At 41.0% G+C, this 16,193-nt stretch overlaps 1 protein-coding gene across 1 annotated transcript in view; it reads right to left on the bottom strand.

Annotated features, from left to right (window-relative positions):
- SIRT5 (sirtuin 5) overlaps positions 1-16,193 on the bottom strand; it is a 127,288-nt gene that overhangs the window by 29,314 nt on the left and 81,781 nt on the right. The window contains exon 7 of the mRNA XM_030211150.1: positions 1,434-1,557. Within this exon, the coding sequence (XP_030067010.1) occupies positions 1,434-1,557 (124 nt within the window). The remainder of the gene's footprint in view (positions 1-1,433; positions 1,558-16,193) is intronic.

The raw sequence follows: 16,193 nt of genomic DNA, 5'->3' as shown, positions 1-16,193 counted from the left end.
TCGCCTTAAATTACAGGAGTCTTGCCAGAGTTGCCTCCACTGCCTCCCTCTTTCCATCTGTTCAGCCATGCTGCAGTACATCCAGCATCCACTGGTCCGATGTTGTTTGGGCCCATTCCTACCCTTTGAGATCTCTGTCTACCAAAACTACCTCATTATAGCTTCCTGGCTGATATGGCCTCCAGTGAGGAATCAAACGAATGAAATATAGAACCACCCCTAGACAACTGTACCATCTGAAGAGCCAATCTGGAGGAACTGAATCTCCAGTGCCATTTGGGCTTTGATTACCCTGCTCCAGAACACAGTTTGAAGCAATCATCTAGCATTCTATGCAGCTTAGCCTTCCTCAGATCTTTAATCAATTTTTCCAACTCCTCTCCAAACAGGAATTGCTCTTGAAGAGCTGAACTTTGCCTTGGATGCTGAGCCTGCTGCCTAGTGCCAAAGCCAGAGTCCTATCTGGATTACCATCATGCTTCTGATGAAGATCTGAATGAGGACAGAGGTCTTCATACTCTCCAGGATGGGGTTCTCCCTCCTGTTTCTCTTCCACAATCTTCCCTGTAATCCTCAGAGTTGATAAACCTGTTCAAATTGAGGAAGCCAGCTCCTACTTCTGGAATAGCTGGATAGCTAGCAAGTCATCCTACTCTGGACCAATCAGTCCATCCTCTTCCGCGGCTTCCTCCACTTCAGTGCTCCCAGGCTGGATCCTCACCCAGCTTTGAATGGAAATGATTCTCTATCTTCATCAACTGGCAGGAAGAGAAGGAAAGGCAAAAAATAAAAAATCCAATTCTGAATATGACAACTATTTAGTACAAGAGATAGCTCATTTGCTAGCACAGAAGAAAACCTGAGCAAATGAGAAGACTGTTTATGTGGAATTCTGCAATGAAGTTATAAGCTATGGGATGACAAAACTCACTTGTGTGTCTGATGCAATCCTACTTGTCAATGTGTGTGTGTGTGTGTGTGTGGGGGGGGGGGGGTTATAATTTCAGGAAAAGGTGCCTATAAAAGGAGGATGAAATTATAAGCCAGGTGGAGAGAGTTAATTCACCAAAAACTACAACTACATATTATTTTTATTAGTTGTTTTAGGAGACATACACAAGGTTGCAGTATCCTAAGCAAGACATTATATCTGCTTGTTGGCACAAGAAGTAATGTTCAAATTGAGAGAGATGAAGATGCTGCTTAAAAATGTGATACAGTAGTAGCTGAAAATAAATTTTCAGGGAATGATTACACAGCAAACCATTTATTTGCCTAATATAAAGATTTCTGCCCCATCCAACTACTTGGCTAGTTTTATTTCAAACACCACTACTTATCCTACCTGGTTCCATTTTTTCATTTCTTTTTACTTGACTGCATGGTAAAAAGGTGCATTAACTGAACACCTTGAAAGCCAAAACATCACTCACCACCAAGCACAGGTCACAGAGATCAAGCTCTTTCTCAACTTCTGTGAGGATATTAGAATCCAAAGTCTCTCCAAACCACACAACATGAGGACGGAGGAGGCCGGTGCAGTTCTTTTGATGACAGCTACACAAAAAATAAGTATTTAAAGAAAGATCACAATAAGATTATAGTCAAAATTCTAGACAAAACAAAAATCCTCCAAGTAAAAGGAAAAGTTCCACCTTCCTCCACAGAAGGCTCAGGTCCTTAAAAAACACACCAATGCAGTGAAGAAAATATAGGGTTTATTTTACAAAATTCTTTTACAATGGAATAAAGAATAGAACAGCGACTTAAAAGAAAATGCAGTCAAGACATAATGCAAATAAAAATTCCCAGAGGTTTTAGGTAAGGAGTAGCCACTTAATGGTTAGTGCAGTGGACTGAGAACCTGGAGAACCGGGTTTGATTCCCACTGAAGCTTCTTGTGACTCTGAGCAAGTCACTTACTCCTCCATTGCCCCATGTACAAAAGCTTCAACTGAGAGCCCACTACAGACAGAGAAAGTACCTGCATATAATAAATGTAAACCGCTTTGGATACACCACAGAAAGAAGTGTATCAAACCCATGACTCTCTACCATATGAAAAAGGGCCAATCGTAGCAAAATGCAATGATCAGACAGTGTAATCGATGGGGGGGGGGGGGGGGGGGGGGGGGGGGAGAGGGGGTAACGATTTCCTTTAAGCTGTGTGTATATTGTGGTAAAGCACAAAGCATAAAAACCACAAAAGTGGACAGAACATGAAAGTCCCACGTGAAAGACGCAGACAGAAAGGGAGAACAGGATCAGGCTCTTCAAAACAGACCAAAGACTCTCGATGCATAGTTAAAAACTTATTTCATGACGACTCCACACGGTACCATGTTTCGGAACATTCGTGCCTGCCTCAGAAGTCTGTACAAATATGAATAATTAAAAATATGAACAATTAAAAATCACAATATAAGTGGTAGTCTATATTTTAGGTACTAGTACCTTATCAGGCTTATTTTTGAAAGGGAAGGACGCCCATGTTCTGACACAAATTGAGAGATGGGCGTCCTTCTCTCAGGGTCGCCCAAATCGGCATAATCAAAAGCCGATTTTGGGCGTCAACTGCTTTCCGTCACGGGGACGACCAAAGTTCCCGGGGGCATGTCAGCAGTGTACCAAAGGCGGGTTAAGAGATGCGCGTCCTCGGCCAATAATGGAAAAAAGAAGGGCGTCCCTTACGAGCATTTGGTCGACTTTACTTGGTCCCTTTTTTTTCACAACCAAGCCTCGAAAAGGTGCCCGAAATGACCAGATGACCACCAGAGGGAATCGGGGATGACCTCCCCTTACTCCCCTCCCACCCAAAAAAAATAAAATTAAAAAAAAAAACCCATTTTTTTCCAGCCTCAAATGTCATACTCAGCTCCATGACAGCAGTATTTAGGTCCCTGGAGCAGTTTTTAGTGGGTGCAGTGCACTTCAGGCAGGCGGACCCAGGCCCATCCTCCCTCCACCTGTTACACTTGTGGTGGTAAATGTGAGCCCTCCCAAACCCACTGTATCCACATGTAGGTGCCCCCTTCATCCCTAAGGGCTATGGTAGTGGTGTAGGGCTATGGAAGTGGCGTACAGTTGTGGGGAGTGGGTTTTAGGGGCTCAGCACCCAAGGTAAGGGAGCTATGCACCTGGGAGCAATTGTGAAGTCCACTGCAGTGCCTGGTTGGTGTCCTGGCATGTGAGGGGGACCAGTGCACAACGAATGCTGGCTCCTCCCATGACCATTTTTGAGATGGGCGTCCTCGGTTTTCATTATCACCAAAAACCGGGAACGACCATCTCTAAGGTCGACCCAAATGTTGAGATTTGGGTGTCCCCGACCATATTATCGAAACAAAAGATGGACATCCATCTTGTTTCAATAATACGGGTTTCCCCGCCCCTTCGGCGGAACGTGCTTAGAGATGGACACCCTTAGAGATGGTCATCCCCGTTCGATTATGCCCCTCTTTGTCTTCTACAATTCACCACTGTATGTCCTTATTTATAAACATCTCTATATGGTTTTTATACTGTGATTTTTATATGTTCATATTTGTAATTATTCATATTTGTACAGACTCCTGAGGCAGGCACGAATGTGCAGAAACATGGTACCTTGTCGAGTCATCATGAAATAAAAGTTTTTAGCTATATACTGAGTCTTTGGTCTGTTTTGAAAAGCATAAAGCAGGCCAGACGAATAACACTGCTGCTCCATCCAGAACCAGGGTAAGATCAGAGACCAGAAAAGGCTATGCTTAGAGTTTCCTTTTTCCCTCTTTTACAAAACACACACTGTTCTGATTGTTTTGCTTTTTGCTTCCAAGTTAAATAATAGTGAGTTTGTTTGTAAATGTTTAGAAAGACCAAGGCTATGTTACCTACTCCTTTCAATAGCCGTATTAAGCATGTGCTCTTATCATTATTAAACTCTTCTACAGGTATTTGAAGAAGACCTCATTTAAATCAAAGATTATGCTTAGCCCGTGCAACATATTGTAAAACCTCCAGATTGTACCAGGACAACATGTAGAGCTTGCAGAAAGGGGTAACTGACTGCACGGCAGGCTGACCAGCACCAAATGCATCACTCCACAACTTCAGCCAGGCTCAGGACTCCAGGATCAGAAAAACACCATGCTCATCCCACACAATTCAATAAGAACTGTTGTCATACTGGGACAGACCAAAGGTCCATCAAGCCCAGTATCCTGTTTCCAACAGTGGCCAATCCAGGCTACAAGTACCTGGCAAAATCCCAAACAGTAAAATAGATTTTATGCTGCTTATTCTAGAAATAAACAGAGGATTTTCCACAAGTCCATCTTATAATGACTTATGGACTTTTCTTTTAGGAAGTTATCCAAACCTTTTTTAAACCATGCTAATGGCTTTTATCAAATTCTCTGGCAACAAATTCCAGAGCTTAATTACACATTGAGTGAAGAAATTATTTTCTCCAATTTGTTTTAAATTTACTACTTAATAGCTTCATTGCATGCCCCCTAGTCCTAGTAATTTTGGAAAGAGTAAACAAGCAATTCACATCCACCTATTCCACTCATTATTTTATAGACCTCTATCATATCTCCACTCAGCTGTCTCTTCTCCAAGCTGAAGAGCCCTAACCGCTTTAGCCTTTCCTCATAGGGAAGTCGTCCTATCCCCTTTATCATTTTTGTCTCCCTTCTCTAATTCTGCTATATCTTTTTTGAGATGCAGTGACCAGAATTGAACACGGTATTCAAGGTACAGTCGCACCATGGAGCAATATAAAGGCATAACATTCTCACTTTTCCTTTCCATTGCTTTCCTAATACCTTACATTCTGTTTGCTTTCTCAGCCGCCACTACAAACTCAGCAGAGACTTTCACAGTATCATCAATGATTACACCTAGGATCCTTTTCCTGGTCGATAACTCCTAATGTGGAACCTCATATCACGTAGCTATAGTTTGGGTTTCTTTTTCCCACATGCATCATTTTACACTTGCTCACATTAAATGTTATCTATCATTTGGCTGCCCAGTCCCCCAGTCTTGTAAGGTTCTCTTGCAATTTTTCACAATCCTCTTGCAGTTTAACAACTTTGAATAAGTTTGTGTCATCAGCAAATTTAATCGCCTTACTAGTTATTCCCATCTCTAGATCATAAAAAAAAGCCCGAACTTGCGGGAAGTAAGTGAGGTTGGCAACACTGACGCAAAGCTTCCTTTAAAATAAGAGGAAGCACACCAGATTGCATGGATTGCAGGAATGCACACAATTACTTCACTTATGAACTTTTTTGCTTTGCATTCAATTAAATACAAATTTTCAGACTGTTAGGGGTTCTACAAAGAACATAAGGGATTTTTTTTTTTTTGGGGGGGGGGGGGGGGAGTAGAAAAACACATATTCAGGGAAAATAGCACACGCGCATACACACACACACAATTTCTCTCAACTAATAATTTTTAAGATTTTTGCATCTGATTCACTCCAAATTTTCAAACGTCAGAGGACCAAGAGAAGTTGGACAAAGGTACTGTTTTCTAGAAAACTAAAGTAGGTTTCATTGTACAGTAAGTAGTCCTTAGAGATATTTAAGTTAAATTTTAACCTGGGTAACCTGATTTGATCAGAGAACCCACTGATTTGTGCAGGAAAAAATTACTAATTCATGAGCACGATGTAAGCAATACCTGGATGGGGCTCTGGACCCTCATGGTCTAAGCATCAGCCCACGTCTAGTGAGAGCTCCTATGTACTGCCCATGTTCCTGCTGGACCTTTTTGCTTTGTTAACCTCATAGATGCCATTTCATGGTCCCTGTGGTATATCAAGATCATATAATAAATAAATAACTAAATAAATGTTTGCAAGCTACCAGCTACATTCAAGGTGTAAGACAGAATCATCTTTTTGTTATCAACTGTGTCAACTTGATTTTACTAGAGATAGGTCTTACCATACACACACTGTAACTTAGACCTGTTCCTTAAATCTTGATTAGCCGTACAAAGAACGTGTCTTTAGCTTAGCCACCCATTTATTTATCCAAACTGATTCTGTACCATGCATCATGTCCCTATCTACATATCTGCATTTGGCCCCTCAGCTATATGGTAAACTGTATTACATAAAAGCATTAGTATCATAGCAATGTTATTTCAATGTTCTAATTGTGTGCTTATTAGACATTCCATCACTATTATGCTTGCATCATATTATATCTCTGTTATTTGAATTTCAGTGCTGTTAAATGTGTATATTCTTGATCCTTTTTCATGGTACTTATTATTAGGTTTCAATTTGCTGTTTTCAAATTATTATTAGGTTTCAATTTGCTGTTTTCAAGTTTTCCTCTTTCACTGTATTTATGTTTATCAGTGTACATTTTAATATTGCTATGCTGTCAAAAAATTTTAAGCTTGATGTTAAACTGTACCTACTGTACACCACCTTGGGTGAATCTCTTCATAAAGGTGGTTAATAAATCCGAATAAATATGTTAAAAGCAGAACTCCCAGCACACACCCCTGGGGAACCCCACTATCTACCCTTCTCCATTGAGAATACATCCCAGAGTACAGACAGAATGGTACCAGAAGATTGGAGGGTGCCAATTTTTAGAAAAGGATTCCACAGGTGATCTGGGAAATTGTAGACCTGATGTCAGTGTAGGGCAAAATGGTAGAAACTATTATAGAAATAAATAAATAAAATTACAAAGCATATATATAAGCATGGATTAATGAGACAAAATCAACATGGATTTCGTGAAGGGAAATCCATGAAGTATACCATCCGATTCAAGCGATTTGCTACTCTTCAATTTTTCAAATTACTCCCTTACATCTTCCAGGTTTACAGATATTTGATTCAGTTTCTCTGACTCATCAGCACTGAATACCATTTCTGGCATTGGTATCTCTCCCACATCTTCCTAAAATTTAGGAAGACTGAAGCAAAAAATTAATTTAATCTCTCCATTATGGCCTCGTCTTCCCTGAGTGCCCCTTTTACCCCCTGCCTTCTGATTCTTACCCCAGCTTCTTGCTTCTAAGTTTTTACTATGTGTTTTTGCCTCCACCAGTTGCCTTCCAGGTACTGTGGAGGACTTGCAGACCATCTGCATATACTCACAGCCTAGTCCGGGGTGACTCCCAGTTCCACCCTGATCTACCTAGGACCTCCACTCCAGCTGCCACACGCTTCCACCAGCTGCCTTCCAGGTGTTGTGGAGGACTTGCAGCCCATTTGCATATCCTCACAGCCTGGTCCGGGGTGACTCCCTGGTCCACCCCAGGCCTCAGCTTCAAGTGCAGTATGCTGAAACACCTTCTCTAAAATGTTTGTATCTTCTCTGTGCTATTTCTTATGGCTCCAGTGCAGTTCCTTTTCTTGATACTTTCCCTTCCCAATCTCCTTTTCCATCTGAAACCACTGTATCATGCAGGAACACATTGCCCACCTTCTACTTTCATCATCTCACCATCCCTTTTGTCATTTCTTCTCAGCTCTCAACCTTCAACGTTTCCTCCCTTGCATTCAACCATCTCCATTCTGAGTACATCTCATCTTTGTCGCCGTCATCATGCCTCTCCTACTCTTCTCTGTACCCTCTTGCTCCTTCTCCTGCTCTCCGCTGATGGTATCAATCCCAATCCTGGTCCTCCACATCAGCTCTTATCCTATTCATGCAGGTCAAACCGTGATGTCTTCAATCTAATTTCTATTCCTCTTCTCTTCCCTTCTTCTCTGTCTTTCTTATGTGCTCCGTGGAATGCCCGCTCTGTCTGTAACAAACTTTCCTACATCCACAACCTATTGATCTCTTGTACTCTCCATCTGCTTGCCCTGAGAATTGGCTTTGCCCTGAAGACTCTGCGTCAGCTGCTGCCCTGTGTCATGGAGATAATTTTTTCTCTCATACCCCTTGCCTGGTTGGCCATGGAGGTGGTGTCGGGCTACTACTCTCACCCTTTTGTAGATTTCAGCCTCTTCTTCCACCTCAGTCTCACTGCTTTTCTTCTTTCGAAGTCCACTCCATCATCTATTCACTACTCTACCTCTCTGAGTAGTTGTCATTTATTGACCCCCCCACCCTGGTAAGTCCCTTTCTTCCTGTCTCATTGACTTTGACTCCTGGCTTTCTGTATTGCTTTGGTATTTGCAGCCTGCTCACTTGATCACCACAGACTGCTTACAGAATAAAATACTACAGATTATTTTAGATTCGTATTGGGTAAATGAAACTCTTTATTTGCTCTTGGAGAGTGTGTAAGTCATTATTGTTACTGCATCACAATGATTAAGAAATACACACACTAAGCGAGTACATTACTAAAGGAAGGCTATAGAAAAGTAAAATATACATACATCATCACTGGTCAGGAGTTACATCATTCAGGCCCTTATCTCATCAGCTGGGGGGCCCGCTGCAGCGAAAAAGCCTGAAGTCTCCCTAAGACCAGGAACAAGTCTTTTCTGCACGATGCATCCATCCACAGAATGAGCCCCAAGGCTCTGCTGCAAAAAGCCCCCTTTTTATTAAGCTAAAATTTATCCAGGTACGTGAGGATTCAGTCATATGCTCTCAGTTCAGGTAAACAAACCACTGGTCAGGTGGCTTATCTGCCGAACCTCAAACATACCCCACCTCCCTCCTGCACAAGCTGGCTTCAGAGACATTTCAACCTGTTCTGGAGATGTGCCTTATCTCATACATTGTTCTTGAGTGTGCCTTATCTTATACCAGCCTGTTCTTTGAAATATAGAAGGAAAATCACCTTTGGTCAAAGACAGAAGATTTTAGAAATGTATTATCGATTAAAGCAAGACTGAAAAGCAATCCTTAATATTTTCCATCACACTTTCCTTCTTTCTTGAACCTTCATATTCTTCCCTCATTCTTGGGGATTTTAACATTCATGCTAATGATCCCTCCCCTCTGACTCTTATGCTTCTTAGTTTCTCACTTTAACATCCTCTTTCAATCTTCAACTGTACTCCACTATCCCTATTCACCAAAACAGCCACTGTCTTGATCTTATCTTCTTTTCCAATTGCTCACTCTCCAGTTTCTGCGCCTTAAGCTCTTCCCGTCTCTTACCATTATCTGATAACTTTCACACTTAAACTCCCCCTCCCCCCCCAGATTTACAAATCTTCAGGCTATTAACTCTTCCACTCTGTCCTCCAGTTTTTCAAACCTCTTTGTCAACCACTATGCTATCCAAATCTGTCAATGAGGCTGTCTCTTCCTATAATACTCTTTTCTTCTCTGCTCTTGATACTCTCACTCCTTCCATTCCCTGTTCTGTAAGGCGTACCAAACCTCAGCCTTGGCTGACCTCTAAAATCTGCTACTTACTTTCATGTGTTTGATCTGCCAAACACCTTTGGCTGAAATCCTGTGCCCATGCTGACTTCATATATTTCAAATTCTTGCTGACCTCCTTCCATTCTGCTCTTTCACTTGCCAAGCAGGACTACTACATCCAGTAAACTCTCTTGGCTCAAACCCTCAATGTCTCTTTGCCACACTAAACTCTCCCCTCAAAGTGCCTTACCTCCACAACTCCCCCTTCACTTTCTCCCCAAATTCTGGCTAAGTACTTTCATGATAAAGTTCACAAGATTAGCCTTGAATTCTCAACCAAGTCACCTCTACCTCTCCCTCCCTCAGTCCATTATCTCAATCCTCCTTCAATCCCTGCCTCCTTTCCTTTCTTTTCTGAAATCACTGAAGAGGAAACTGCACATTTTCTTTCCTCCTCCAAACTGACTACCTGTTCCTCTGATCCTATTTCCACCCATCTAACTTAGCACTATCTCTCCTACTGTCATCCCTTCTGTCATATCCTCAAATCTTTCACTTTCCACTGCAACTGTTCCTGATGTCTTCAAACATGCCGTAGTTACACCACTCCTCAAAAAACCTTCACTGAACCCAACCTGTCCTTCCAACTATAGCCCCATCTCCCTCCTCCCTTTCCTATCCAAGAGAATGGAATGTGCTGCTCACCGCTGTTGTACTGAGATTCTTTCATCTCAAGCTATTCTTGATCCACTTCAATCTGGCTCCCGTCCTCTCAATAAACTGAAACAGCCCTTGCTCAAGACCTGTTCCTGCTGCTTTTGATGCTGTTGATCACCGCCTACTCCTTGAGTCTTCACTTGGATTTCAGGGCTCTGTTCTTTCCTGGTTTTCTTCTTATGTCTCCCATCGCACTTTTAGTGTATACTCTAGAGAATCCTCCCCCCCCCCTTTTTTTAATATCTTCATTGAATCAAAGGTAGGTACAAAGTTTCACAAATCCAACACTAATGAAAATTCACACATAGATCCAACTGTGAACCAGAAGTGTTCACAGAAGAGTGTTCATCGTTTCATTACAATAAGAGTGTTATTGTATACTACTAAATGCCATTTCAATGTTCCTCCCGTGATCGTTTTCTTAAGCCGTTCCCCCCCTCCCACCCAAAGTAACAAACCACATCCCCCCTCCCTCCCAGGTCTCCACTGCTCACAGGCACCTAGAGTAGAACCCATAACTAAGGGTCCCCAGGCTCATCATCAGCTTCTCACAGGTTCAGTTTAGAATATCTAGTCCATATTTCTCGGTATAGGCGATGTCTTTTTGACACCAAGAGTATTGGAAACACCCACTCTGCCATTTCCTTCATGAGGTTGTGCCATTTTACTTTGGAAGGGGGTGTTGAGTATGCCCCCAAGAATGTAAAATGCACTTTTTAACTAACAGGTTGCTGTCATAATTAACATTGCACTTCATTTAGATTAGACCCTCGCTTCTAAGCTGTTCCTCAGGGCATCAACCTCTTAGAAGAAGTGACAGGAGATCTAAGCCAAGTTATTTTGGTAACTCTAGACATAGTTATAAAAGGTTACCCAATTATCTTATTATCACCTTTGCAACACTAGCACTGACAAAGCACTATTTCTCATTTCAGAAAACTTTCTATCAACAGATATGCGGCACAGCTATGGGTTCAGCCATGGCTCCAGATGTAGCGAACCTATATGTAGCAGAATTTGAAAAGAAATTTTTAATCAACCACCCATACCAATCAAACATAATTCTGTACAAGAGATATATAAATGACGTACTCCTCCTATGGAAAGGTGGCGTGGACAAGCTTAATGCTTTCTTTAACTGGCTCAACACCTGTGACAAGAACTTAAAATTTAAAATGGATTTTGACCTTCACCAGATTTCTTTTTTGGACATTTTGATTACCAAAACCAATTATTCATTTACAACTAAGGTGTATAGAAAGCTGACTGATAAGAATACATTTCTACTATGGGGTTCCCTTAGGACACGCTTCTGGAAAACTAGGAAAACATCTACATACGCTTATATTCGGGGGGAACCCACTTTTAGAGTGGGGTGGGGAAATCCGGTAGCAAAGAGGTGGGCTGAGAGGGGCATATTGAGGTTTCGAGATGTATTGGAGGATGGGAAAATGAGATTGTTCACAGAACTCAAGGAAGACTATGGGGTTTTGGATAGGGACAGATTCTTCTACTTACAGGTCCAACATTACATTTACACACAAGGATGGTTAAGAAATGATCCGGAGGACTATGAAGTACTAGAAAATATGTGGGGCTCACTGGGAACAATGAAGGGAGTCATATCCCGGTTGTATAAATTTATAAGGGGAGGGAGTTTTGAAAAATGTTTGTATATGACTAGATGGGAAAGAGATTTGGAAAAGGAATTGACAGTTCATGAATGGAAGGCCATTATCCTGGAGGTCAACAAGGCATCAACATGTGTGTTATTGAAAGAAAATGCCTTCAAGGTACTCTCGAGATGGTATTTTACCCCATATAGACTACATATGATGTTTCCAGGGGCTTCCCAGTATTGTTGGAGATGTTTAACGGATGTGGGAACTTTTCTGCATATCTGGTGGTCCTGCGGGAAATTACAAATGTATTGGCAATCTATAACTGCAAAGATAACTGCCCATACAGGCAAGAACTTTTTGTGTGAGCCTCAATGGTGCCTGCTGGGCCTGGGGAACAGACGAGGAGTCAAATGGCAAAGACGTCTGAAGAGGATGAGCTTGACAGCTGCAAAGAGTGTTATTGCTCGGCTGTGGAAACAGCAAGTGGCACCAACAGAGCAGGACTGGATTCTAAAACTTTCCCTAATTGAGGAGATGGAGAAATTAACTGATAAACGTTTGGGAATTTATAACAGGCAAGATGAACTTTGGACACATATCAGAGCAATGACCCAAGTGAGTTAGTAATAGGCGCTTGATGGGAGGGTGGGGGGGGGGGGTGGGGGTGGGGGGGGGGAGAAATGGAAAATTAAAATTAAAATTAAAGTTTGTCAATGTTTATTTACAGATTTATAGATGATGGACAAAAGAGAATGTTTAAAGTGAGAGAAATATAAGAATTGTATATCAAAAAGGAAATATTCAAATGTCCACTTTGAATTAAGGAAGTAATGTTTATTCTGTCGTTTATCAATAAAAATTATTGGAAAAAAAAAAAAAAAAGAATACAATTCTACATTTTACAAGCTTCCATACGCAAAGTCTGAAGAATAACTTTCCATATTCCCAGTGTTTAAGGCTAAAGAGAATTTGTACCAATTTTGATGAATATGAATCACAAGCCAATATGCTCTCACATCGGTTTTTAAGCAGGGGTTATCCAGTGAAATGTATCAAACAAGGTTTTCTAAAAGCAAGTATACAAAACAGAGAAACACTATTGACGCATCAGGTTGCAAAGAAATCACCAGATTTGGTCTGCACTCTCCGTTTCTCTCATTACGCCAAAGAATTCCAGAGAGCCATTTTCAAAAATTGGCATATACTAGAAACCCATCCTTGCTTCTGAAATATGAAACCCACTATAGCATTTCCAAGAAATAGAAACCTGAAAGATAAGTTAGTACCATCTACTTTACCAGACATAGAAACAGTAAACTTCACACCACCAGGCCACAAAACAAGCGGCAGATGTTCCATATGTAGGCATGCTATCATCACAGACATATTTACATACCCAACTACTAGAAAAACGTTTACATTAAGAAGACATACAGATTGCAACTCAAGTGGAGTGATATATATTGTTTGCCCTTGTGACCTACTTTACATAGGCAAGACAAAACATATGGTAAAAACTAGAATCACTGAACACAAGAGCTGCATTAATAGGAACATACAGACAGCTCCATTACTACCACACTGGAATGCTCTTAATCACACTATTGAAGACCTAAAGTTCTTGGTGTTCAAAGAAATCATACCAAAGTGGAAAGGGGGAGATATTGATACCCTTTCTGCTACAAGAAGAACAGCAATTGATTTTCCAATTCAACACAGTAATTCCTAAAGGACTGACTATAGACCTTGACCAAAGAGTTTTTCTTTAAAACACCTTTTTACATGCATTTTTTTAAGAACATGTTTTCCCTTATGTATAATTTTTGATTACAGTTTGCATATTTTCTGTCCTTCTCTATATACATTTAATCATTTACACAGATTCAATAGTTCAGAGACTCCTTTTAAAAAAAAATTATATTTTATTATCTCATTATTTGATAAGCACACTTTTATATACATACATTCTTTAAGATACACTTTTCCTATGAACATTGTAAGCAGGTGCCTCTAAGTGCAGCCAAGGATAGAACAATCTCCTCCAGCCACAGGCTCCCGGTACAGTAAAGAAATAAATGTCCACCAGTAACTTCAATCTTAAAGACTTTATTCCATGCGGGTTTCTAGTACACAGTTCCAACAGCAGCATTCACCTTCAATCTTAAGCACGTATAAGCCACCTGAAAGTGTGTGGCAAATAGTTCCCTTGAAGCCATAGGCTATCAGCCCATACCAGGATTCAATACAGGCTTACAGCCAGTCAGCTCCAGTCTAGGCTCTTTATCCAGTGCACAATAAACAGTAGTTCAATTCCAAATAGAAGCAGTTCCTTCAGTTCAAAATCACAGTTAAATCACAAAGCAGCAGTTTCTACCTTCTACTCTCTTTACCTTCAGGAGAGTTCAATACTTTAGGGACTCCTCATACCCAAGGGATTTCACCCTGCATCAGCTTCACTGATAAATTCAATACTTTAGAGACCTCCCTTACCCAAGGATTTTCAGCCTGCAAATACTTTTGGGACTTCCTCACACCCAAGGGATTTCAGCCTGCTTCAGTACTTTAGAGACCTCTCTTGCCCAAGGGTTTTCAGCCTGCAACTGCTTCTCCCCTTCTGCTTCTCTCTCCTGCTTTCCTCTTGGGACTCCTTCCCACCTGCTTAATCAATCCCTGGCTTCTGCTCTCACAACCAATCATTCTCCTTCTGTTAGCTTCCCCCACACCCATTCACAAAGGAAAAATATTCAACATAAAGGAATCCTTTACATGCTCATCTTCCAATGTGGTATACATCATTCAGTGTAAAAAATGTGACGAAGGGTGCTATACTGGAGAAACAAGCCAGATGCTAAAGACAAGATTTAATTTAATTTACATAGACATCATATGAAAAATGCCAGTGCCAGCCAGGATGTCACGCCTGTGGGACAGCACTTTACAAAACCAAAACACTGTACCAGTGATTTCATAGTAAGAATCCTGAAAGGTAACTTTAAAACAATACAGGAACGTAAGACCTTTGAAGTCAGAATGATTAAATATTCTGACACCCACCAGACAGGACTTAACAAAGATCTGGGTTTTCTAGCCAATTATAAACCATACAAATGTACTGCTTTGTTTGTCACCCTCCTGTCTCCATGCATATCTCCCCGTCTCTCACCTATCCACCCCCATCCTGTTAGACTGCCACTGAAATGCTTTGATATTTCACTTATATATACTGTCATCTACCAACATTTGCTTATTCCCGATCTGACGAAGGGCAACCTTCGAAAGCTAATCAAGAAATGTATTAAGTTATGTCCAATAAAAAAGGTATCATCTTATTTTCTTTTCCATGTTTTATTTTGTTTTATTTCTATTGATTACCTTTAAAAGTGGACTAACACAGCTACCACACCTCTTTAATTAAGTTGCTAATGGAGCAGAAATACATAAACTGAAGCCCCTAAGATTTCTAATTATATGCTATGCGAATATTTAGTTTTTTATTATTATTGTTTTAATGTTATTAGTAGGTTCCCCTCTATGGATCTATTTCAAGGAGCTGATAGAGATGCCCTAATTAAGGGGTCATTTTACTGAACTGCAGTAAAATGGGGGCCTATGCTAGAGTCAACGTGTGTTTTTGACACTCACAGAGGCCCCCTTTTACCACAGCGGGTAAAAGGCTGTCCATATTTGTGAAAAAGAAATGGCCGTGCGGTAAGTGAACAACTTACTGCATGGCCATTTCACTGGGGAGCCCTTATTGCCACCCAATGAGATGGCGGTAGGGGTTCCTGTGCTAACCTGGTGGTAGCTGATTACCACTGGTTAAGTTCCAGCACTACAAAAATAGGACATATTTTTGTAGCGCCAGAAATGGAGCATGCTAGGGGTGGGAGCTACTGCCAGGCTCCTGCAGTAGCCCAGCAGTAGTTCCGGATTGGCGCACGACAACCCCGAGGTGGGCTTACTGTTGATTAGTAAAAGGGCACCTAAATTTGTAGCCTCCTAACTGGTTAGACGGCCAATAAATCAAAGGTCAGGCCAGGGGTGGGTGGGTGTGAATTAAAGTCTAAACGGAGGCTTCCTGTGCCTATTAGCTGTGTTTTATACAGATATTATAATAACTATAAAAAAGCCCCCTTAAATGCTAGTCTATGGAACTGCAACAGCGACTTTAAATGCTAAGAAAAACTATTCTGTAAACTCCTTGACTAAGTGAGCAGAGTAACTCAAAAATAAGGTCCCTGAGGTTACCTATTTAATTCTACCTTTCGCCAACTTTAAAAACAATTTCCCAGAGAATTCTTACTAATGAAGATCTCTTTCTCTGGAACTGTTCTCACAGCACTTCCAGATCATTTGATCATTTGGGGAGCATGCTTTGGCAGAAGAACATGATGCAAGGGTACCATTCAAAACTGTTAAAATGCAAACCCAAGGATACATATTGGGCACCCTCACAAAAAATATGTTTAACATTCAAAAAGGAATAGCTGACGACATATTTGATATGTCTGACCAGACTGCAGGTCTCTGCAACTTGGAGACATTTTTGATTATC

The sequence above is a fragment of the Microcaecilia unicolor genome, chromosome 1 (assembly GCF_901765095.1).
Source record: "Microcaecilia unicolor chromosome 1, aMicUni1.1, whole genome shotgun sequence".
Taxonomy (NCBI): domain Eukaryota; kingdom Metazoa; phylum Chordata; class Amphibia; order Gymnophiona; family Siphonopidae; genus Microcaecilia; species Microcaecilia unicolor.
The sequence above is the reverse complement of the archived record's forward strand: the minus strand, read 5'-3'. Positions and strand labels throughout refer to the sequence as shown.